This window comes from Tenrec ecaudatus, chromosome 2 (assembly GCF_050624435.1).
Source record: "Tenrec ecaudatus isolate mTenEca1 chromosome 2, mTenEca1.hap1, whole genome shotgun sequence".
Lineage (NCBI taxonomy): Eukaryota > Metazoa > Chordata > Mammalia > Afrosoricida > Tenrecidae > Tenrec > Tenrec ecaudatus.
In genome coordinates this window covers 134477179-134502520 of record NC_134531.1, presented here as the reverse complement: position 1 = coordinate 134502520, position 25342 = coordinate 134477179, and the positions used below count along the sequence as shown (strand labels likewise).

At 40.9% G+C, this 25342-nt stretch overlaps 1 protein-coding gene across 1 annotated transcript; it reads right to left on the bottom strand.

Moving 5' to 3' along the window:
• Nucleotides 1-201: 201 nt before the first annotated feature.
• On the bottom strand, nt 202-22763 carry MINAR2 (membrane integral NOTCH2 associated receptor 2). Its single transcript, XM_075543101.1, has 3 exons — nt 22614-22763; nt 3619-3843; nt 202-381 (listed from the first exon to the last, which is right to left on the bottom strand). The coding sequence occupies exons 1-3, from the start codon at nt 22761-22763 to the stop codon at nt 202-204; spliced, it is 555 nt and encodes a 184-aa protein (XP_075399216.1).
• Nucleotides 22764-25342: the final 2579 nt, after the last annotated feature.

The following is a 25342-nucleotide window of genomic DNA, read 5'->3' as shown; positions in this document are numbered from 1 at the left end:
CTCTAGAATTCTCAGAAGGGTTTCCTAGAGCAAAGTAGAGAACATCCCCTCTCGCAGGCAACTTCCACTTCATATGTGCTACAGTTACAGTTACAGTGATTTGCACCACCAACAAGGCAATGTACACTGCATGGACAGGTTTTTCTGCAAATGTTTATTTAGAAAGATTTTAAGAAACGTAATGTGGCTGTGGTCATTTCCTTAGGTGAAAAAAGTACTAATCGTCACTATGGAAACCAAGATGCAGGCAGCAAGGAGCAAGAACAGACCTATACGCAAGTATCTCAAATGCTTCTCTTGTTTCTCTTCTTTTTTCAACAAGGCGTCAAACCCTGGTGTGTACATGTCTCCCAACCAAAACCGTAGGTCGTTGGGATTTTCCTAAAGACGCAGAAGACAATCAGTTAATCAATCATATCAATTAAGATTGTGGAACAATACAGCATCAGCAATAATGAAGCTCATCTGTATACCGTTTCATGGTAAGGTTTGGAGTCTCCGTGTAATGTAAATGGTTGACACACTTGGTTGCTAACAGAAAGGTAGGACAGCATCTAGGCAAGTCAGGGGCATGTTGGAACAAAGGCCTGGTGACCTGCTTCTGACGCATCAGTTTTTGAAAACCTGATAAAGCACAGTCATGCTCTGACACCCAGAAGGTCACTTCAGTCAAATTTGACTCCGTAGCAACTGGATTTTGTGTTCCTGCATGCGCTGCTGCTGTTTTGCTTTTAAACTAACATGCCATTTAAGGGCAGCAGCTCAAATCAATGAATCTCACTGTCCTTGATTAGCATAAACAGGCAACAAATGTCTCACCTTGTCTACGAACCTCTATAGCTTCAATGTGGAAGTTTTTCAGACAATTCATTAGAGTTAAATTGAGTTGTTAAATTGTTCACTTTAGAGAGTCAGAAACCGAAGCAGTGTTTCCATAATATTGAACTCTGGTTATCGTCTCTTCCATCTTATAAATAGCCCAACTCTACTTTCTAATACCCTAACCCAACTGCCTTCTGGTCAATGCTGACTCAGAGAGCCCACATGCAGTTTCTGAGGCTGTGAATCTTTACTAGGGCAGATACTTTTTCCCCCCTCATGGAGTGGTTGGTAGATTGGAACCATCTACCTTGCAGCTCGCCAAGTTGTCATTAGGGATCTTTGCCTCATAAACCATGCATGTCAGTCTGGTTATGCTCTCACTGCTATTGGGTCGATTCTGAATCAGAGCAGCCTGGGAGGGCAGGGTAGATCTTCCCCTCTGGCTTTCCAAGGCTCTAACTTTTTTTTTTTCCTTTTCTTTTTTTACATTTTATTAGGGACTCATACAACTCTTACCACAATCCATACATATACATACATCAATTGTATAAAGCACAACCATACATTCCCCGCCCCAATAACTTTTTGTGGGAATAGAAAGCCTCTTCTTTCTCTGGGGAAGCAGCTGGTGTTTTCTATCTGTTGACCATGTGGTTTGCAGCTGAATGCCTACCTATGACACCACCAGGGCTCCTGGAAACCAGGTAGTGGATTGATGGGAAAGGACAATGGTCTTTGTTAGGTGAGCCTTAATGTCCATATAAGCATTTGAACGATGGGAGCGACCAGAGACCCCAGGAATTTTAACAGCCCATAAGTGACAGCACTCCAATTCACTGCCACCAAGTTAATTCTAACTCATAGTGACCTCGGGCTTTCTAAGACTATCACTGTTTACCGCAGAAAGCCCAGTCTGTGTCTTGCAGAACTGATGGTGGTGGTGGTTTTGAACTGCCGGCCATGAGGATTGCAGTCCAACGCATAGCCACTAACCCATCAAGGATTCAGAACATAAATTAGAGTCCAAGTATATATGCTGGGCAGATAAAGCTGTCGATGAAAGAAGTTGAATATGCAATACAGATGAAGAAATTCTGGTGAAAATAAACGTCATGGCTTCTCATGCTACCCTCAAGCAAACCAGGGCTGTGGCTGGTTTTTATGACCTGGGGTCACACTTGAGGACCCCCTGCTTTCAGATGAGTGGGTGGGTCTGAGCAGAGGGCATGTAGCAAAACTACGTGTCTAACACATCGGTACTTGTTCATGGGTAAGTGTAACTTTCTAAGCAAAACTCCCATTCTTGTTCAACATAGTAAAACTTCTTATTGTCAATGCCGGACAATTGGTGGGGTAAAATTAATTCTTTCAGCTGCTCTCTTTTTATTTCTAGCCTTAATTTCCCATTATCCCTGTTTAAGCAAAACAGGACCTGCCTGTTGCTTTGACTTTCCTGTACCAGTGCCGTTGATCGTGCTCCTCCCCGCTCCCACAAACCACCTCTCTCACCTACCAACAAGTTACTTTTCCTAAGCCGATGTGATTGGTGACCCCTTCTGAGTCTTCTTAGCACAATACACAGTTAGGGTCATCTGGTTCTCTCTGGCACATGGTTAAGGGACTTGCTCAGTTGAAAGAACTTTTTGAGGGTGAGGACAGTAATATTTATCTCAATAGCCCCCCTTTCATGCACGTCATTAGCAAAGGGGAAAAAAGGGGAGCCAAGATATGGCCAAGAAATGTCAGCATAATTAATTGATGCATTTTGGGGGTAATAGTAGAAAGTGACTTATTCGTGGTCTGGATATTAAGAAACCTGCTAAAAAATCACAGAATTATCTTTTATATAGGGGAGAGGCATGCAATAAATCTATGAGAGCATTACACTCTTTCAGAGAGTGTAAATTTGAGATCTAGGAAATGTGTGTAGGATTTTAAGGGGGCATACTGTTTGTCCCTTCCACAAAACAAAAACTAAAATTTAAGTGCTTAAACATGCGGGTTGGAATATGCATGCATTTGTAAATGAGGAGCACCCTGGTCACGCAGGCTTTCCTGGACCTGGTGCAAGCAGAGGCAAGTCAAAGCTGGGTGGGAACAGACCAGTCAGAAAGCTGAGAGACTCTCTGCTCTTCAGGTATTTCCGGTTTTCCTATGTGATGAAGAAACACTGGGGGGATGAAGGAGGAGGGGAGAGGAATAAGTGAAGCTGGGTTGAAGCTGGGTGAATGAGCTCATTGCATACTTTTCTTATGTTGAAATGTTTTTGTTTTGTTTTGTTTTGTTACTGAGACACAGGAAAATGCCCAAAATGCAAATGCACGATCTTAAATCACTGATTGTGCTTGGAAATAAAATATTTAATGAGAGCTGCCTCATATGAGGACAGTACCTAAGACAGCAGTCAATGAATAGTTTTAATAATCATGCAATAAACAATTATCTTTTAATTATTAATGCGCATAAAACTAGGGAAAATACAACCAATCTTGCAAATTAACTTTCATGAAACTTAAAAACCTTCCTTCCATGCCACATCATTTCTTCCCCTCTCTACCATATCAGATGCCTGTAGATGTTGAAATTATATAACTCAAACAATTAAATAAAAATACTTTGACAATGAGTTAGGCAGGGAAGTCAATGGTCAAAGTGCCATGAAGTCTGCGGATTCTGTGACCGGAGAATCTGATTTATGCAGGCGGCCACCATCCTAATGGTGGCATTGTTTGTTTTCTTTCACGGTCAAGTGATCTATACCTTCAAGTCAAGGAAGGGATGTTTTTGTCTTAGTACCTTCAGGTGGCCTGAGAGATTGGTATGCAGAGAGCGCCTGTCATAGTCCTCAATGGTCCACGAAGGACTATTTTTTCTCTCCTCCATCGCCTCCTCCAAACTCACATCACCATACAGTGGGTTATTCTTCAAAGCTGACGACAGGGATGGCGGAGGGATATCCGCAACAGGGACCTCCACAGTGGAGCCTCTAACTCGTTGCACGGCGGTTTTCTTCTTCTCTTTCTGTGAAGAGGCGTATAAAAAGTTGTTTTGTTTTAACTAAGAGACTTTCCCAGAACTCCAACAGATTACAACAGGAATGAAGAAAGGCGTCTAGGATCTAATTTGACGATTAGTTCTCCGGTGAATTGAATCACGCCTTTGTGTGTCCTACTCCGATTAAGGGATCATGCATGAAAATGCCCTCGTCTGTCAGTGTGTGTCATGCTGAGGGGACTTGGGGATCCCTGTGCTGCTAGAAGTGATGCCACCAGTATTTCGAATACCAGCAGCCCCTAGAGGACAGAGTGCAGTAGAGCTCCAGACTAAGAACAAGCTAGGGAGAGGGGCGGTCCACCTCTGGGAGCTTGCCCACTGAAAGCCTGTGAACAGCAACCGGATCTTGTCAGCACCAGGCCAGAAAAGGCGCTCCCTGGGTTCGAAGGCGCTCAGAATATGCCTGGGACATGCTTCTCCCTCAGAGCCCACCTTAGGGAGCAAGGTGGTGAAACCATTTCAGGACCTTCATGTGCTGGTGGGGCAGGCTCCAAAAGACAAGAAATAGCCCAGAACATCCATCAACCATTGCGGCTGTTATTGTTGGGGCCATCAAGTCTCTTCGGCCCTTCGTTACCTTACGCCCATCAGAAGGAAACCCTGCCAGCCCCGCACCGTCCTCACAGTTCCTCCTCTATCTGAACCTATTGCTGCAGCCATTCATAGTTAGAATGAAGCGCAAGTTTGGAATTCTCAAAAACTAAGTGGAATGCATAAAGATTTGTAGCCTAGGCATCAGCAAGCTGAAATTCACTGGTAGACACCTTTTGGAAGCAGGCAATTACATCTTTTACCATGCTGGGAATGACAGATTCAAGAGAGATCACGTGACGTTCATCATCACAAAGAAAATGTGAAATGACGTGATATATGTATTAAACCCCAACCAATAATAAAAAGAGAAAATTTCAAGATACATCATGAAGTACAATTCTGATGATGTGGATCATAGCACACTATAGATAGCACCGAGGAGGCTAGAATTCCAGGACGTGAAGTGTGCACATACGGAGAATGTGCGCACACCAACAGGCTGTCGTTCAAACAGAACAACGGGATCCTGCATTGTTTAAAACCCGGGAAGGCGTGGACACGGGTTGTATTTTTTGACCACCCTTGTTCAACATCGATACTGACCAAATAATCTGAGAATCTGGACTAGACGCAGATGAATGCCACCTCAGAAATAGAAGACTTGTTAACCACCCTTGATTTACAGGTGACAAAATCTTCCTTGCTGAAAGACACCCTCCAAGTGCCAGTAATTATCCATGCATTTAGACCACATGTTTAATTGATTTCAATCTGAAGAGGTTTGTAGGCGTCTTCAACTTCTTCACCCCTGGTTTTATTGGCTGCTGCATATATTTAATAATAGTATTCATTGATCTTACTTGTGGGCTCAGGGGTATTATGACACACTCAACCTCCTAATACTTCAATATGAACCTTGAAGTGTTCTCTTTACTGATGAATGTGAAGCCATTGCCTCTGAATGAGACATTTTCAGCATACTGAACCATATTTTCTCAGTTCAAAATGGCCGTTTGAGATCATAATACCTAGGATATCAATCTTATGCATTCAATTTTATTTGTGATGACTTCCAATTTTCTCAGATTCATACTTCATACAGTCCACATTCTGATTGTTAATAGAGGTTTGCAGTTATTTATTCTCATAGTTTATTTATAATTAAATTTTATTAATTTATAATTAATTTAAAATGGTGATACATTCCATTGGTGTACAGTAATTTTTCCATAAATATGTCACGCTTGTTTCAACCTTTCTAAAAAAGAACATTCAATGAAATTTAAAGTTATTTTGTGAGTCATCCTTTGAGCATCAATACATTGATGTTCATAGCCATATTAAATATATGTTTATGTAAGCTAACTAAAACTCCAGAAAGCAAAAGAAAATTAAACTCTCTGCCATCAAGTCAATTCAGAGTTAAAATTATCATGGTAAACTCATGTTATATATAATTGCCATCTCAAAGAGCTGGTAGGCAAAACAAAAGCTAGATAAAGCAATTTGATTTCTGTTCAGGACGTGAGTTTCACTATTTTTTGAAATGTATTCATTTTTCACATACTTAGAGAAAATCATGGAGCATCTATTGGATTTCAATAGGTTGTAGATTGGCTTAATATCAATGTATACTCTATCGCACTAAAGTTCTTGGTAAAACATTAAATCATTTTGACTTACCATTTGTATGACGATGGAAAGCCTCATTAATGTTTATGAATTGAGCAAAAAATAATTTGTCATGAAATTTAGATCATCTGCGCTTCACATAATTCTGATTTTCTTTTTGAAAGCTAGATTTGTTTGATCATCTTTGGAGGGATAATTCTTTTGACATTGATAAATTGGGCTTGTCAGGCTCCTTTGATGGTAGTCTCCTTAAGAAAGCTCTACAAATGAGTCAAATACAGTTTGAGAGTGAAAAGAAAAACACACCCTCTAAAACCAAACATAAGAGAAAGAAAAATAATCAGGGCTCTGTCCTAAAGGGCTGCGAGTTGGCTTGGCAACCACAAGGTTAGGTAACTTTGAGAGTCCACTCACTGCTCCAGAAGAGAAAGATGGGGCTACAGGCTCCTGTCAAGATTTACAGCGTGTAAAACCCAAGGGTGCATTTCTGCTCTGTTCTACAGGGTCACTGTGAATTGGAATTTACTCGATGGTGGTGTTCCTTTTTGTTTGTTTATATTCTAAAATATCATTTGCGCCCTAATATCTAGATGCTTAAGGTTTTGAGGTTCAGCCTAGAACATTACTCCATTTGTTTTAGCTGTACATGTCAATTTTATGTCTTAAAGAGATTTAAAGGGAAAAATTAATCGAATAATTTTATTAAGAATTTGATGGAAGGATCAAAATTACTTCATAATAAGGTTCATTTGTCTTTTAATAAATATGTTCAAATAGCTTTAAGGAAAAAAGGGAAGAATATAAAAGCACATTTCATTCACCCTCTCTATTCCACCTTATACATAGAACATTCTTATTGTTGGTGTTAGTTGCCATCAAATTGCTTCTTTCCCCTGGTGACCTTAAACACAACAAAATGAAGTCCTGCCCCCTTTTGTGCCTTCCTCCCAATTGTTCCTGTGCTTCAGCCCACTGTTGCCGTCACAGTGTCAATCCATCTCTGGGAGAGTCTTCCTCTCCTTCACTGCCACTCTAAGACCAGAGCAAAATTCAATGCAATTATAGAAAACACTGTCATCATGTTCATTATCTAGTACTCAAAACTAATGTAGGTGTTCAAACTCTTGTTTAAAGAAAGTAACACTGCAAATCTTACCTAGACTTTTCTGTCTTAATTATTATTTGGTTAATTTACCCTTATTGATAAATTTTATGTATATGTAAATTATAATTGAATAAAGTGAAATAAAATGATTTTTTATAAAACAAAAAATGAAAGAGTATATAATGAATAGACCATTAATGAGAGAAATTTTTTATTAAGTTCTTAAAGAATAAGAAAATTCAAGTACAGATGAAGATCCAAAAGGAATACTCAGCAAAAAAGAACAGATATATATCAATGTTAAATAAAGCAAGTGTTGATCTTATGGTAAAATAAAAATAACACTCAATTTGTAAGTTTTAAAGTAAGAGGGAAATAAAAGACTGCTCAGTAATAAATTTCACACAGATATTCTCAGAGTATTTTAACTAATAATTCCCAATAAAGAGTAGAAATATTTTTAAAAATAAAATGCTATAGTTGTGAGTGGTATCAATGACATATCTACTCCATGTAATAAAGCAGAACTGTCCTAGAGCAGGGGTTCTCAACCTGGGGGTCGCAACCCTCTTGGGGAGTGGAAGGACCCTTTCACAGGGGTTGCCTAAAACCCTATTTCTTATGGCCGCTCTTCTCTAGTCTCCAGGTGGGTCCGCCCCCATGCAGACACGCCCACAGACTGGAGCAGCACCACCTGAGGTGTATGAAAGGGCCAAAGCGGCATTAGGAAGATTGAGAACCACTGGTCTAGAGAGTTTTTTGTTTCATTTTCAAATGTCAACCTTTTAGTTAGCAGCCAAGAGCTTAGAACTGTTTGTTCCGGTTTCTTAGAAACTGAATGAATAACTTGTAAACTGTAGTAAAAAAAACTAAGGACAATATGTAAATATTTCTGACAACTGGAAAATAAGTCAAAGTTGAAACATCAGGGCAGCTCTAAAAGTGGCAAGAAAAACATTAGAAATAATCACATTAAGCAGAAGTGGACTAAGCCCTCCAGTTAAATGCCTGGGATTGTTTGGTCACAATTTTAAAATGAAATCCGTTTATATTATAAGAGATAAGAGATTTTCCTAAATTATAATACTTAGGTTCAGAAATGAGAGTGCAAAGATTCAAAAAGTATGCCAGGTAAATACTGAAAACATGAGAACTAGATACCGCGGCACACAGGTAAATGTTCACCGTATTTGGTTCCCCTTCCTGAACACAGAATTGCTGAATTTCCTAGATTGGAACCTGATGTTTTCTAGCCAATGAGGTGTGGACAAAAGTAATAGAGATCACGCCCGAGGTTGGCTTGTAAACTCTTCCACAGACTCTGTTCGAATTTCTCCTCCCGCAAGCAAGAGTTCTTCAGTCAGAGAGATGTCACAGGAAGGAGACGTCAGCTGAGTTACAGGTTGGAAAGCAGCTGCCCCTAATGATATTTGTCCTTCCGCAGACTTTTCCAGAGCAAAATTTTTGCTTTTATTTGTTTTGGTTGATCTCTTGTGTTAACACCAACTTCACAAAGTGGTATCTTGAAGTTTCCCTGAGGTGCGGCACCAATTGATCAGCCAGGAAGTGCATTGTGATAACTATAATGTCCAAAGATAAAACAAAGGTCATTTATCTTAAGCAAGCCCACTGCCACTAAGTCCATTCTGACTCACAGGGACCCAATATAAGGCTTCACGCTGAACAGCTTTATGTGTGTAAACAGCCTCATCTTTTCCCACAGACCATTTGGTGGGTTTGAATCACCAACCTTGCGCAGTTAGCAGCTTGTGCGGTGCCTAACCCCCTGCCCCACCCAGGTTCCTTGTCAAAAGCACATGTGGTAAAACTCACCGTGGGCATTTGCAATGTATATCACATGTAGCTCTAAGAGCGCTGCTTGAACATGCTCAGATCTTACAATGATATTTCCAGGCTCGGTGTATGATAAGAAAGAGGACAGCAAAAGGAATGGACAACTAGCCAGCTGAAATGAAAGTCTAGAAAATTGGGGACTAGTAGCATCAAAATCTGTTTCTAGACCCCCTCCGACTGTGATGTAAACGTACAAAACAAAACAAAACTGTGTTAAGCAAAAATGTCCAAGAAAATTCTGAAGTGAATAAAATCTCTCAAAACAAAGATCTTCTTAAGGGTATGGTTTCATAACTATTATTGCAAGTAGTCTCCAGTTTGTCAACACTGACCAAAAGAGATGGAATTGAGGGTAGAAAAACAAAGCACCAGATCAGATTAGAGACCTTTACTTCCCAAAGAACATGGAAGATCTTTACTGATGTATGGAATTGACTAAAATTAAATAGATTATATCACATTCACAAACAGTCAGTAATGTTTTGTGGGAAGATAGACTACCAAAGAAACCATGAGCTTAGACCTCAAAAGCTTGATAGAAAGAAAGAAAGAAAGAAAGAAAGAAAGAAAGAAAGAAAGAAAGAAAGAAAGAAAGAAAGAAAGAAGGAAGGAAAACAAAATAAAGCTCAACTCCTCGGCCTTCAACTAGCCCGAAGCCCACTTTGAGGGCTGCACAGCCTTGAAGGAGGGTCCACTGCAGATAGCGCCCCCTGTGGAAGGACGCAAAAGCAGTGTCTCCTGGGAGGGGCCTGGCAAACAAGGCGTCATGGAGTGCTCCGGAAAAGCAGAGTCAGAGTCTTGATCAGCCTTCGCGACTTTAAAGAAAGGACACAGACTGTATTACCAGTGGGGTCTTTGCTTTGCTTTAGATTCATGACTACCGTACCTCTTATGTTTCTCAGACACAAAGGAAAACTTTCTTGTAGTGTTTCTATTTCCATTCTAAGGAGCCTATAGGACAATCCAGGGAAGGAGGAAAATTGAGAAACGCAGCTAGGTTAACCTTGGGTTGTTTCTTCTGGGCAGAGGGTGTGCTTGTTCTCGATAGGGGAAGCTAACATGTAGAATGGTAGACTAGCCGAGACTGCCTGGCTGACTCTTGACTATCAATGCTCAGCAAATCCATTTATTTTTCATGAGTATTTAGCACATAGATTGAGATAAATGCCTGATGAAACTCAGGTTTAATCCCCAAAACCCCTATCAAAAATCTTTGACTTATTTTCTCCCGTTCCTAATAAATTAGCTGTCTTCCAAATTTTCTGGCATAGATGAGTGAGTGCTTCCAGTGCTTCATTAGCTGGTTGAAACACTTCAGTTGATCCTCCATCAATTCCTGGAGCCTTGCTTTTGGTTGATGCCTTCCTTCAAAACAGCTCAAACTTCTTCCTTTAACATCACTGGTTCTTAATCATATGCTACATCCTGAAATGGTGGAATGTTGACTCGTTCTTTTTGGTACAGCGACTCTGTGTTTTCTTTCCATCTCATTTTGATGCTTCCTGCATCGATCAATATTTCTCCCATGGAATCTCTCAATATTGCAACTTGAAGCATGAACTTTTTCTTGATTTCTTTCAATTACAGTGTTCTCAACCTTCCTAATGCCGTGGCCCTTTAATACAGTTCCTTATGTTGTGGTGACCCCCCAACCATAAAATTATTTTTGTTGCTACTTCATAACTGTCATTTTGCTACTGTTATGAATCAGGTGATCCCTGTGAAAGGGTCATTCTACGACCCACAGTTTGAGAACCACTGGTTTAAGATATGCGGAGCAGGTTTTTCCATTTTGATTTTCTAAGTCTGAACATTCCATTATAATAGTTTACTTTGTCTTCTTGAGCTTCCCTGTGAAATCTGGGCAGCTCTTTGACTTCACCCGTTCTTCCCTTTGCTTTGGTTACTCTATGATTAAAAGCACGTTTCAGGGTCTCTTCTGACATGCACTTTGATATTTTCATTGTTTCCTGTCTTTTTAATGACCTGCTTTCTTCATGTATGGTGTTCTTGATGTCATCCCCAAACTCATCAGGCCTGCTTTCATTAGTGTTCAATGCATCAAATATGTTCTTGAGATGTTCTCCAAATTCAGATGGGATAGACTCAGGGTTGCATTTTGGCTCTAGTGGACTAGTTTTAAATTTTTTTCAGTGCCAACTTGAATTTGCATATGAGAAGATTGTGGTGGAATTAAATTTCCTAATATGCATCTTCTATAGATTCCTCTAATTCCTACACAGTGTGTGGATAAGATCATGCAAACAAGGTGTGGAGGACTGTGGAGGATAGTCAATTTTGCCATTTCTTGGTTATAATAATGAGGCATGTTGAAGTAGAAAGAGAGAATATGTGGGACCATCAAAGGAGAAGAACCACTAGCAGAGCATGTTTACAACACCTCCTTGGATTGGCAGACAGTGGAGGGTATGTTACACTGAGATCAGAGGCTGAGGCAAGGAGACTGTGAGACAAAGCAGAGAAGCAGTGCCAAGACTTTGAGACTGTAAAACACAGCAGGGGATGGACTTTTTGGCCCACTGAAGCAGAAGCCATAAGAGCTTATGACCCAGAGCTGAAGGCCAGAGAGAGAGAGAGAGAGAGAAACTTAACTTCTGGTTAAGAACAGGCAAGCAGTGGACCAAAGACTTTATCCTCAATATTTTATGATTCTGATTTGTGTTAACTTGTTAAATTCCCTAATAATTCCCATAACCATGATAATTTGCCATGGAGGCATGTCTGCCCTGTTCCTGCGATAATCGGCCTTGGGCTTGTGTGGAGATAGATTCTCCTCTTCTCTTGTATACCAAAAGGAGGTCAGATATGACATCCATACTATTTTCTCGAAGACCTATTCATATAACTCACCATATTAACATAATCAATAAGGGTTTTTCTACAATAAATTCATAAATATATTTTTTATCATGCTCATTGTGGTAGTTACATAATCTGGTGTAATTTGAGAGGATTATGAGTGAAGGGGTGGAGTCTGGCTTGTCAATCAAGATATAACCATTGAGGCCTGTGTGGATGTGGCTTTCTTCTGAGAATTCTGGGAACTCCTGTATTTCCTTCTTGGAAGCAGGAGACACTTCTCTTTCTCTGATCACTTCCCAAGAGACACTGCACTGACAAGACACATGGTGCTATGCCCTTGGAGCTGGAGAAGCCACATGGACCTACCCTGATGCAACCAGACCTCTGGAGACGGTGAAGCCACGTAGAGACCCCTGCGAGCACTGAGATGCTTACAATGCCATTGGTGCCATGAGACTTTCCACCCACTGGCCTGTGATCCTCCTGAATTTGGCATCATTACATATATTTTGTGAATCTGAAGAGGACTTTATAGATTGGTATCGGACATATGGGCTACTATTTGACTTAAGAACTGGATCTGGACTGGGCTGGGACATTTTCTCAATATTCAATTGTTCTTGCATATAAACCTCTTTCTTATATACAGACGAGTGTTTATGAATTTGTTTCTCTAGTCTACGCAGATTAACAGACTCACACATGTTCATGGTAAATTCACTTAGCAAATGAAAAATAGTATGAGATTTCATTCAATTAATTATATGGACCTGCCAAAAACGTTCAGGACTCAAAATTTTGGAACCATTTATTTTAGGTGCAGAATTAAGAGAAAGATATATTATCACTCATTATGTGTATTTAATACTACAATGGAAACACTAAGTAATGTAATAATAAGACAAGGTAAATAAATTATAAATAATGAGACAAATACAAATATTATCTAGACAGAGAATATAAGAAATTCATAGTAAAAATAAGAAATTTCAACCTCCTTTCCTAGATTGAAATCAACATGTGATAATACAATACATAAGCAATAATATTTACAAACATAATTTGAAAGATTCTATCAGTGGGAGCAATATTTCCAGAAGTGTTTATATATAAACCTAATAGATTATATGAAAAACTCATGTGAAAATTACAAGACATAACTGAAGGCCCTGTGAGCAATTATGTAAATGGAATGATATATCATATTCATGGACTGATAAAAACTAGGTCTTTGAGATCTCCATGGTTCCCCATGTTATCTATACAAACAGTGTAATCCCCACCATGATCATAATGCAAATGACATCTTTTGTTTATATTTTGAGTGCTTATATGTTATCAGGCAAACTTCCTGAAAATCAGCTCCCCATTGAACACCATCATTCTACTTTCAAAATTACCAACATGGTGATTGTCACAAAATACAGATATTTTATGGTCTTGCTTAAAATTCTTCCCTGACTCATCAAGATGTTCAAGATAAAATATAAAATTTAAATAAAGTCCATGGGCCTCCATGGTCTGGCGTGGTCCATTCTTTACTGTTCTCACTGGCCTTGCCCAGCCAGTAATCAAGGCCTTAGCACCTCACACAAGGCTATGTAACACATGTGACCTCTGGACATGGGCTTTGTGCCAGAGACATTTGAAGTTAGTCTGAGCGTGTTAATCATGAACAATTTTGGTGTTGCTTCTGTCAGTATATCATCCAAGTTCAGGTCTCTGGCCCTGTTGGGAATTTCGTGACAGGACTTTCTACTCTCACAAAGAGTTACAGTCTCAGAAACTCAGAAGTGCTACCCTGTTCTATAGGGTTGTTATGAGTAGGAGCCGACTTGGTGGCAGGGAGACATACATTTAGCATAACTTAGTATATCATATTCTGACATTTTTAATTTAAACCCGAAGCAACTAGGTAACATTCCTCAATTTCTTACCTAAATAATGATTTAAGCATCTACTAAGTCCTATAACATCTATCCAAGGGTAAGCTTAAAAATAAGGGAATACTCTATTTGCAGGATTAACTCCTTTCAAAATAATGGAATTTTGGGAAGAGAGCTATTCTTGGAGAAGTTATGACCTATATGTTCAGAAATATAATCTCCCTTGCTATTGAGTTGGTTCCACCTTGTGGCAACCCTACAGGAACAAGTAGAGCTGCCCCCAGGGCACTATCTTTACCCACCGAGCAGCTGCTGAGGTCAAACTGTGAACGTTCACTTAGAGGTGAAGCACTAACCACAGAGTCACTGTGGCTATTCAGAGAGATAATTGAGGAATACAATTATCCACAAACAAGCAAACACCACCACCATTAAGGGAGAAAAGATATGAAAAATTGAGAGGAAAAAAGTTTATAGACTTGGTGAGAAAGGAAATTTGAATAATAAATAAAAACAGGAAGTAAAATAAAATAATAAATGGCCTTGTTTTGAAGTAAATGGAAGAAAAAAAAACCCAACAGTTTTTAGTCTTGGTGGTGTAGTGGTTATGCGTTGGGCTTTGATCGGCTTGTTTGATAGTTGGAAACCACCACCAGCTTCTTGAGAGAAAGATAGGGCTTTCTACTCCCATAAACAGACTCTGAAACCCACAGGGCTCGCTATGCGAGCATTGACTGGATGGTAATGAGTTTGGAGTTTGGTTGTTAGTCTCTTGGTGTTTTGTTCCATTTGATAATTAGTTTAGAATCTCCCGGGTCCTGAAACAGATGTAACGGAAGTCACATAAAGCTTTCACAAAGAGGTTGGTCTGAAAAGAATCTGAAATCTAACTGCTAATCTGGAAAAAAGGAAAGGGTCTACCACAATATTTGCTAAAACATATTTTTTCATTTAAACTTTAAAAAGCCAGCTTTTCCCTTTCAACAGCCCTTTGCACAAATAAGGTAGCCGATCTATTTAGAATACAATTCTAAATACCTGCATCAGATTCATGAACAAATACTTTTAATAACCAAAAGCATTAGATTTGGGTTAAAGTTTATTCATTGAACTGAGATGAAATTTATTTTGAAATCTCCTTATTTCTCTAGTGAAAAATGTAAGAAGAAGGTAGACAAGTATAGAAGAATCAGAAAATATACTGCTCTGATCATCCAGAGGAGACCAGACTGGAAAGAAGGAATAGGCAACACATTTCTGAGGAACTCATCATGGAGACATTATGACCAGCAGCAGAGTGGTGTTTCATAGAGTGCTGGACGGCCAGCCCCTGAGGTTTGGAAGACACTGAAAGTGCCACTGGGGAAGGGCTGAGCTGTCTACTTAGACTTAATGGATAGAGCAAAGCTTTGGGGACCCTTACTTGCTAATGAGACATGAACAAAATGAGTAGAAACAGAGGAATGAGAAGAAACATCTGAAAATATCCATTAATAATTGGAATGGGGAGTACAAATACGGAACAGGAAATTTGTAAGTCATAAAAAATAAAATAGAATGCGTAAAGATCAGTATTTGTGTTAGGCCAGGCTGTGTAGGGAAACAAATCCAGTGACACGGATCTCCGTACAAGAACGATTTTTATATCAAGAAGCAATTGTACATCAAGATGGTGTCACTGCCCAATTCAACTCAAGTCTCTGGGTCCAATGCCAGCCAGGGTCCAATGCAAGCCCTCTTTAGATTCACTTAGCTCACACCAAAAGGTGAAGCAGGAACCAGGAAGGGAGGTCACAGGCTGGTGAGTGAAGCATCACCTGACGGCAGGGCACTAACAGCCGTCAGGGTCAGGTTTGGTCATCCCTGGAGCCAGACACAGAGTCCCCATGAAGGCCCAGTGAGGGAGAAGGCAAAGTGGCAGTGAGGTAGTTCCCAGAATCCCTCACTCTCATATAAAAGGCCACACCCCCAAGGAGGTATCATCAAGCTAGCACTTGATTGACAAGTTTGACTCCATCACAAGCCAGGAATGTCCAGTTACCACAATATTCAAGGGTATCATAAGCTGGAGTGGAATGGTATTGATCACATCTAAGCAGACAGCCCTATGGTTTACTACTCCAGAAATGACAAATTCAAGAGAAATTACTTCATATTCTTCACTCAACAGAAGAACATTCCAAATCTTGAATTATTAGAATGCTGCCTGGGATAGGAAGCCTTAAATTTCAAGATTTGAAATGTTCTGTTCAATGAATAATAGTTATACATCTATAAGAAGACAGTTAATCAACTATTATTCAAATTTATACACCAACCATGAAAGCCAATGATGAAGAATTCTCTTAAATACATCAGTTTGAAATTGATCAAACATGCAATCAGAATGCATTAATAATTACTTGTGATTGGAATGGAAAAGTTGGAAACAAAGGGAGGAACCAAATCGAAATCAAATTCATTGAGTCAAAATCAACCCTTTGAGTAGATACTGCCTCATAGCTACTCTGTAGGACAGAGTAGAACTGTGCCTGTGGATTTTCCGGGCGGGACATGTTTATGGAAACAGAAATCCTCCTCTTTCTCTCAGGGAGCAGTTGATGGTTCACAGTGCTGATCTTTCTGGATGAAAGTCCATCAGGACTCTTTAGCAAAAGGACCGGAGCTGGAAAATATGGGCGTGGTGACAGAAATGAAGATGGAGATTAAACTACTGAATGTATGATGTACCAATAAAATTATTTTTAAAAATAAGCAACAAATGAGCTGGAGATTGTGTGATAGTTTTGCAAGACCAAGGAGTTCTTTGCCGCAAATGCCTTTTCTCAGGAACATAAACAGCAACTATGCACACGGACCTCACTAGATAGAATACATCGTCATCAAATTGGCTACTCCCAGTGTTATCCCCTAGAACAAGGCCAGGGGTTACCACCGAACAGACCATCAATCGCTCACGGGAACCATCTCAAGAACAACTTTGAAGCATTAAAGACTGATAACTGCAAAGCTGTGGGGTGACATCAAGAACATCCCACAAAAAGAAATGAAAAGGACATTAAGAAGACAGGAAAGGGGACAAAAGACCAAAGTCGAGACAGAAGTGACTCGGAAATTTGCTCTTGAATATAGATTAGCTTTAGCAATGAAAGAAATAATGCAGTAAAAACTGAACAGAAAATTTCAAAAGGCAACTCAAGAAGACAAAAAATGCATTTTACTGAAACGTGCAAAGACATGGAGTTAGAAAAGCAAAGTGGAAAAATATGTTCAGTATTTCTGGGGCTAAAGGAACTGGGAGAAAAAAAGTCAAGCCTGGAGTTGCATTATAGAAGATTCTATGGACAAAATATGAAAATGTAGGCAGCATAAAAAGAAGATGGGGGAGGGGCAGTCCCTCCCCCCCAAGAAGAATTTATTTCAAAGGGCGGCATTTAATCTGCAGCTCCAGGAGAGGGTCATATCTGATGGGAGCACATGGGAGATGAAGGGGGAGGAAGAGAGAGTAGAGCACTTCCTGGCCCACCAGGCCTTGAGGACGGTGACCGAATTAGAGCAGCCAGTCCACAGAGAGGACCACATGGCCGGCCCCACTTTGAGACATGACACCCCTCACTGACCCATGGCCCTGCGAGGGACAGCACCGGAGAAACAGTGTGGGAATTGCACCTGACCTGATCCTACCACACCGAGCAAAGCACTGGGGGAGTGCAGCGGAACAGCAAGGGAATGGAGCGGCAAGGTCCCCAGGGAATGATGAAGCTGGACTTTGGGGCCAGGTCTTGGTGCCCCAATAGACTGGACTGGAAAACATTCCTAAAGGCCAACACACTCCTTGAACTAACTACAAGCTTTTCTTTATTGTTGTGTTTTGTTTTGTTCTTTGTCAGTGGTCTGTTGTTGCTGTTGTTTTGTTGCATATTGTTGCTTGGTTTAAAAAAAAAAGAAGATGGAAGAAGACAGGTCCTGACCCAAATCCTGCCTTTCACTGTGGGCTCGATGGGAGCAATTACACACGTACAGATAAGAGCTCGTAGCACATGTAAGCCAGGAACAGGAATGGGAGTGGTGATACCAGAGGGTAGGGGAAAGTTGGGGAGAGTAGGGAGGAAGGGGGAAATGATCCTATTGATGGACACAAAACTACACCCCCTCCCCACCTGGAGGGATGAACAACAGAAACTGTGGGAGAAGGGAGACAGACAGTGGTCAGTGTAAGAATATGAAAACAATAATAATATATAATTCATCAAGGAGTCACAAGGGTGGGAGGGGGAGGGGTGGGAAAAAGAAGAGCTGATACCAAGGGCTCAAATAGAAAGTAAATGTCTAGAAAATAATAATGGCAGCATATGTACATATATGCTTGATACAATTGATGTCTGGATTGTTATAAGAGCTATAAGAGCCCCCAATAAAATCATCCTGTAATTAAAAAATAGAGAGAGAGATGAAGGCATGGAAGAGAGAAATCCAAGCTGCAACGAAGGCATTAGTAAAAAACAAGGCTTTGGGATTTAATGAAATATCAACAGGATTATGTCAACAGAGTAATCCAGCATTGAAAGCACTTTTCTATGCCAAGATATTTGGAAGATATCCACATAGTTAAGTGATTGGAAGAGATCAATATTTGTGCCCATTCTGATGAAATATGATAAAACACAATGCAGAACACTTAAACAATATCATTACTATCATATGCAAGTAAAGTTTTGCTGAAGTTAATTTGTTTTTAAAGATTGCAACACTACATGGACGAGAAGATACTAGATTCAGGCCTGATTCCAAAGAGGATTTGGAATGAAGGACATCATTTCTTACATCAAAAACATCCCGAGTGAAAACAGAGCATAGCAGAAAGATGTTAATTTGTGCTTTGTTGACAGTGCAAAGACATTCGACTGCATGGATCAAAATAAATGATGAATAATATGGAAAAGAGAGGGAAAATAATATGGAAAAGTCCAGAACACTTAATTGTGCTCTTGCAGAACCTCTATATAAATCAAGAGGCCATCATTCAAACAGAACACGAGGATGCGGTGGGTAGAGCAAATACTTGGGGAAGGTGGACTATAGGAAGCAGAATGAAGTATCAAGATTGGAGGAAGGCTCATTAACAATCTGTGATATGTAGATAATACAAGTTTGCTTGCTAGAAGCCAAGCAATTTTGAAACATTTATTAATGAAGATCAGAGACTACGCAACCTTCAGTATGGATTACAACTCAATGGAAAGAAAACTAGAATCCTTACAACTGAACCAATGAGCAACATTATGGCAAACAGAGAAAATGTGAAGTTGGCAAGGATTTAATTTTGCTTGGATCCACAATCAACACTCATGGAAACAGCAGCAAGGAGTCAAAGGAAGCATTGTACTAGGCAAATCTCTTGATCAAGAGCGGTTTAAAAGGTTAAAGAGGGAATATATCACTTTGAAGACTAAAATACACTGGATTCAAGTCATCACAATTTTAATTCTTAATCATGTGAGAATTGGGCAATGAATAAGGAAGACTGAAGGAAAAAAATCAAGCAATTGAATTACAGCATTGGCGAAGAGAATTGCAAGTGCTATGGGCTGTCAGGAGAAGAGGTAAATCTGTCTCGAAAGGAAGTACACCCAGAACACTCCTTAGAAGTGAGGGTGGTGAGACTTCAGATCATTTCCTTTGGACACGTTATCCGGGGAGACCAGACCCTGGAGAAGAATGTCATGACTCATGTCATAAGAGGAAAGACCCTTGACCAGATGGACAGACAACAAAAATCAGCTCAAAGATAACACTTGTGAAGACTGTGCAGGACTGGGTGGTGGGTCATTCTGTTCCCCAAAGGTTTATTTTGAGTGGGAGCCAACTCAATAGCACCGAAGAACAAAAGAAACGGTGCCATCACCCTGAAACTATTTTTGAGTCCTCTGGCATCCCTGAGAACATCATTGCTTATGTCCTAAAGAATAATTTAGATAATTACCTCTGAAGGTTAAAAAATAAATGAAAAAAATTACTTATGTAATTATGATACATATATTCAAAAAATCTTATATTTGGTGTTCTACAGTCTCTGTTCTACCACTGAATTGGAGGTCATGGTGGTAAGGAAACCTATCAGTGGTGGGTCAGTTGACAGAATTCTGAAGTGTGTGTGGATTTCCTGTGATTTGAAATGTCAGCACGGACTCAATGGCTGTGAGTTGGAGTGAGTCACAGCTAATCCCTGGTGGAGCCACACAACTTGACAGATGTATTGTGCCTGTGGCTCTTCTCCTAATGCCCCACCGCCCATCTCCATTCACAACCGAATTCAGAAAGTGAAAGTGATAGAATCTACTATTTTCCAAATTATACTGTGAGAAACACATCATCAACTTTGGAACACTGGTACATAAGGATATTTACACAGTACACATTTCTTGCCCTCTTGCAGGAAACCCTTGACGCTCAGTTGCTTTTCCCTCATATTTTTTGTGTTCTTGCTCACGCCTAAGTAGTATGTAGAATGAGTATTCGACTCCGTTTGCAAGTAGAAATACGGTGGTATGGACAGATTAAGGATCACGGTACGTGACTTAAATGGACTTACTGGGGATTTGAGACTAGGCATCAAGTTTCTTATCTCTTTGTTCCAAACATTTCCTATCGGCTTAAAGTCTCCCCTACAAAGTCAAGCATTAAAGTAACAGCCAGTTAACTGCTGCCATCCTATGCACCCCTAACACTTAACATATGGTGCCTTTCGTGTGTTCTCCCAGGTATGGTTGCAACTACTTAAAACGTTCAGATGTTCACATATTTCAGGACTCTCTTTTTATCCAATGAATATATCACTCTAGATCTTAAGATTCACCCAAGGATAGATAATTATTTATTGACATACTACTCCCACACACAATTTGGATACTAAATTGGCAATTTACTATTCTTCACTCATTTCACATTTCTTTTTGTCAACAAGTTTATTTGAAAATGTCTATCACTAATAGTTTCATTCCAAGATACACGAGCAGATTTTTACCTTCTTATTTTTTTCTTGAAAGACCATTTCAACAAACTAGGGCAGTTAGGGAAAGAGGACTTTAAATTGTTTTGCCTTTATTTCAGATTTCAGAGCATAAGTCAAGAAAGTTATAAAGTGAAGTTCCACATGAAGGAAATAGGTCAATTCCAGTACCAAACCAAGGATGATAGGGGGACGTGTTCCAGCCTCAAAAGAATGTATTGGATATGCTTTCTTAGACTAAACTTCATAACATAGGAGAGCCAAGGTTTTCTGAGTTGATTTTTGAATCCTTTTATCCATGATATAAACAATAAGAAAAAGGAGAAATGTCGTTCCACTTAAAATGAAAAAAAAAAAACAAAAAACAACACCCCACCAACAGCAAACCAGGGAATAAGGAAACGTAGAAGAGTTTTGAGGATTACATAAGGGAAGGGTGTAAAATTCACAAAGAGCCACTTGTCTTAATAGGCTGCTTTACCATGGAAACGAATTAAAATCCTCATAGATGGAGGAGACACTTACATAAGCATTGAATGCACTTGATTTTGAATGACCTCATGATTAAGGTCCCTGGGGAGCCCACAAATACACCACAAAACATTCACTTTACACCAAGATTCATGAGTAGCAACTGTTTCTTAAAAGAAAACAAATTTCTGTCCAGGGAATATGAACCGCTCCAAAGGATTTAACGACTTGCAGGGGTTTGTAGGTCAATCACATCTGTTCTGAAATGAAATGCCTCTTCCTGTTTCGGAATTGACTCACCCTTAACCCCATTAGTCTGCTAGTCTTAAAACAAAGATAATTCCCATCTCATTATCTGTGAATAGTCAGGGCTTTTATGTTTATTCCAGCACATGGGGCTCATCACGGTTTTATGCTGCTCCTCTGCTCAGCAAGAACAAGCCCCAAGAAGACAAGATGTAAAGCCTGCCGTGGGTTAAGGGTCGGATTGATATGTCTTGTCCACCTGGACGCCCTGTGGAAAATACGAACACATTAATCGGGGGCCACTTTTCAATAGTGGAGCCCCCAAACCAAACCCACTGTTATCAAGAGGATTCTGACTCATTGTGACTCTATCACAGTAGAACTGTTTCACAGGGTTTCCAGGAAGGCAAATCTTTATGAGAGCAGACTCTACCATGGTCTCAGGAAGAGTGGCAGGTGGCCTCACACTGGTCACCTGGGATTGGCAGCCCGATGTTTAATGCGCTGTGCCACCGGGCGTCCTTCCAGAGTTGAGTCGCCTGTATTTTCTTTTCTTAAAGATGAAATCATTAAGTTTCCATTGCTTTCGCACCCAAACCTTCTCTTCCCTGTATGAAACGAGGGAGACTGATGGGGCGTTCTAATCTTAAAGAGTCGCTGTGTCAGAGACCCACAGGGGCAGGTCTGCGTCCTAGAGGGCCGCGATGGAGCGCGATGGGCTGGATGACAGTGAACGCCTATGAGAGGAGAGGGTGCGTACTGAGTTCAGGGGAGCCTGCTCGCTGCTACAGAAGACAAGGAATGAGCTCCCAATGCCTAAACTGCCCCAAAGACAGAGGCAGGCGGTGTGCTTGCTTGTTTCCATAAAGTTTAATTTGCAAACGAAACAACTGATTTTGAACTGTTCTGAAGGGAGGAAGTGAAATGAAGAGCAAGGCCCCAAGGATGGGAGCAGGAGAAAAGGACGGAATGAGCAGAGGGGCGAATTCCTCCCTTTTACAGACAGAATAGAGAGAGGCTCCTGCTTGAAAGAAAGAAAGGTCTTCTCTATGTTGGAGGAACGTCACATGCAGCCTGGGCGCTGGCCCTGAAGCCTTCTTTCTCCCCTAGATAATAGAAAGGCAGATAAAGAGGAAGAAAAAGACTCGCCCCCATTGCTCTGGGGCCCAGATCTTACCTGTGAGTAGACTAGATTTTGCCACTGCTGGGCGTCAGGGGGACTCCTGCCTGGAAGCCTCGCGAGCCCGGAGCTCCTCGTTAAGGACTCGACCTCCAGCTGCAGGAATTTGTCAGGGTGGTTGTTGTTTGGCAAAACGGAGAGATCCATGCCTCTGCTCGCCTACAGCGGAAAACAGAGACCTGCGAAGCTGCTCCAGCTGAACTCGTCCATCATTAATGAGCCCCAGGGAGGCTCTGCCGGACACCTGACACCCCGCTGCAGCAGAAGCCACTTTCGGAATGACACGTCAACACGCGAGGACAAAGCGGCACCCTGCCCCACTTTCCTCCCTTTACCACCCACACATTGATGGGGCGCTAGTAAGACGGCGCTCCAATTACAATGTATAGAATCCGAAAAGCAAATTTCTGCTGTACTTCGTATCTCTTCATACAGAGCCGGCATCTACCATTTGGGGGACTTTATTCTTTGGGGAAAGCTGCCAGAAGCTGCCGTGACTGTTCCCAAGTGAGTGCCCCAAATTGAGTCACCTGCGGGCAGGCGCATTACTTCATTTTCCTCTCTCTGTAGCACGGAGCCAGCAAAGCTGACCTGGCCCTGCTAAAACAGGCGCACATGTGATAGGCAGGTTTGTGTTTCCCCTCCTGTTCTGACTCCCAGCGTGTGAATGAGCGATGCTTAGGTATCGGCTTTGTCCCAAGTGGAGGAATGGGAAGAATTTGGTTTTCCGTTTGAGATCGTTATTTGGTGCCCCCATCAGCTCCTTAGTGCCTGGATCGCTTCAGTATGTCAGCCCCTTTGACTCTGTTCCTCGCCGGGGAAAGCCCCATGGTGTGCTTTGCTGTTGACGCGGTGAGTCTGGACCCAAAGGGAAGCATGGCTGCTGGGTTGGGATGACATCCTGTGCTATGTGAACCCACCTGCTGTTGAAAGAGTTAGGGTGGGAGAGAGGCCATGGACAGCGCAGCAAGCCAGCGAGTGCTCATGTTTTTAATGGGGGCTACATTCTCTCATTCCAGGCCGCTCTGCCTCACAGACCCCTGCTTCTCATTGCGAAAGTGTGGGTCTGTCTGAACGAGGGAAACTGTCCGCTGGTGAGAGGTGCACCGGTACTTCCTCAAAGTCCTGGATCGTCCATCACCTTTGCATCTCTATAAAGCTTCTGATGCAGCAGGGAAATTTGGTTCTCTTCCAAGGGCCACGGGTTACATGTGGACTGCATCAGCACCAGATTTGGGAAGAATGCCTCAGAGCGTATAAGCATCAGCAGCTAAGATATTCCTGAATCAAGTATGACACCAGAGAATACTTACCTTACTTACCTTCTTCACAGCATGAAGTGTGAGTGTGCGTGTTTTCTGTCTGGTTTTTATTTGCTCCACTTAAAGCTATAAATCTGAATCAAGCAGTTAAATTTTTCAATACAGATTTCTGAACCCAGAATTTGTCACTGTGTTAAAATGTTTGAAATCTATGTGGATTATTTTTCAATACTTTCGCTGGGGAAAGTAAGAAATATTTAATGACAGTTAATAGCAAACCATTAAACCAAAAATGTTTCAAAAGTCAGGTGTAAAATATGGGTGTTGCTTGGTACATTCTGGATTTCTCTGGCTGCTGCCAGGATATATCTAATGAGCACATATTTCGCAGGCTATTTGCTTTTCCTAAAAGAGTCTGTGGGGAATAACACATATCTTCAAGAAGAGCCTTACTGGTCTTTGGCTCTTTATTTTGGCAAGTGAGACACAGAACCGAGGTCCAAAAATTGTTGATTAGGTCTTTCTTTTCTTTTTTCTTTTTGCCAAAATATGAGGTAGGTGAAATGAGTCTTCAGTTTTCCTTAGGCAGTCTTCCCTTCAATTCTCATATCAGGCCTCCAGTGCCCAGAGTGTCTACTGCCTCTTTCTCCTTATAAGTCTGAAACTCTGTAATTTGAATCCTAAAACCATCCAACCCCAAACATTAGCACTTATCTCTTACCAAACCCCCGGTAGGCAAACTTCATGATTGACAGGGAATCAAGACTAGCCAATGTCCCACCTTTATTATTCTCCCGACCCACCCCGCCAGATGTGTTTCTCTGCTCATGACAGCCTTTTGTCTGGAAGCATTCATTCTTTATCTTCGGCTGTGAGCCTCCTCGTAATCTTCCTCTAGGAGCTATCGCTGACACCTAGCTTTTCACAAAACTTTCCATGTTTTCTCTATTAGGTACTTTTTTTTCACTTCTGAAAAGTCTTAGAGTATTATGTTTATTCCACTGCTGTACAGTTGTTTGTTTGATCATGTATTGCTTACTTATTTTCCCTACACACTAGATGATACATGACAAAGGAGAAGCCCTGCTTGATGGGGCTTTTCGCTCGTGAGCCTTGTCCACAGCCATCCGCGAAGCCCTGCTAAGAGAGGAAAGAATGGGTGCAGCTGGGCACTCCACTCTTTTAAAACACGACTCTGGCACAAAAATGATAATTTAATAAAATTGGAAAATGGTTTACTGTTCCGTCTTCCAACCTGTGTTCCAACAAGACTCAATGGAATAAAGGTCCTTTTTGGTTAAAAATGTTTATGACACACTGCATATTTGCCTCTGGTCATATGCCATCATATTGAAGATGGAGAGGTTCTGCTTTGTTAACCCTACCTTTTTGCAGATCTATTGTTTGATAATCAACTCTTCAAAACTCAGTTGCTTGAAAACAGTTATAAAAATATTGGCTTTG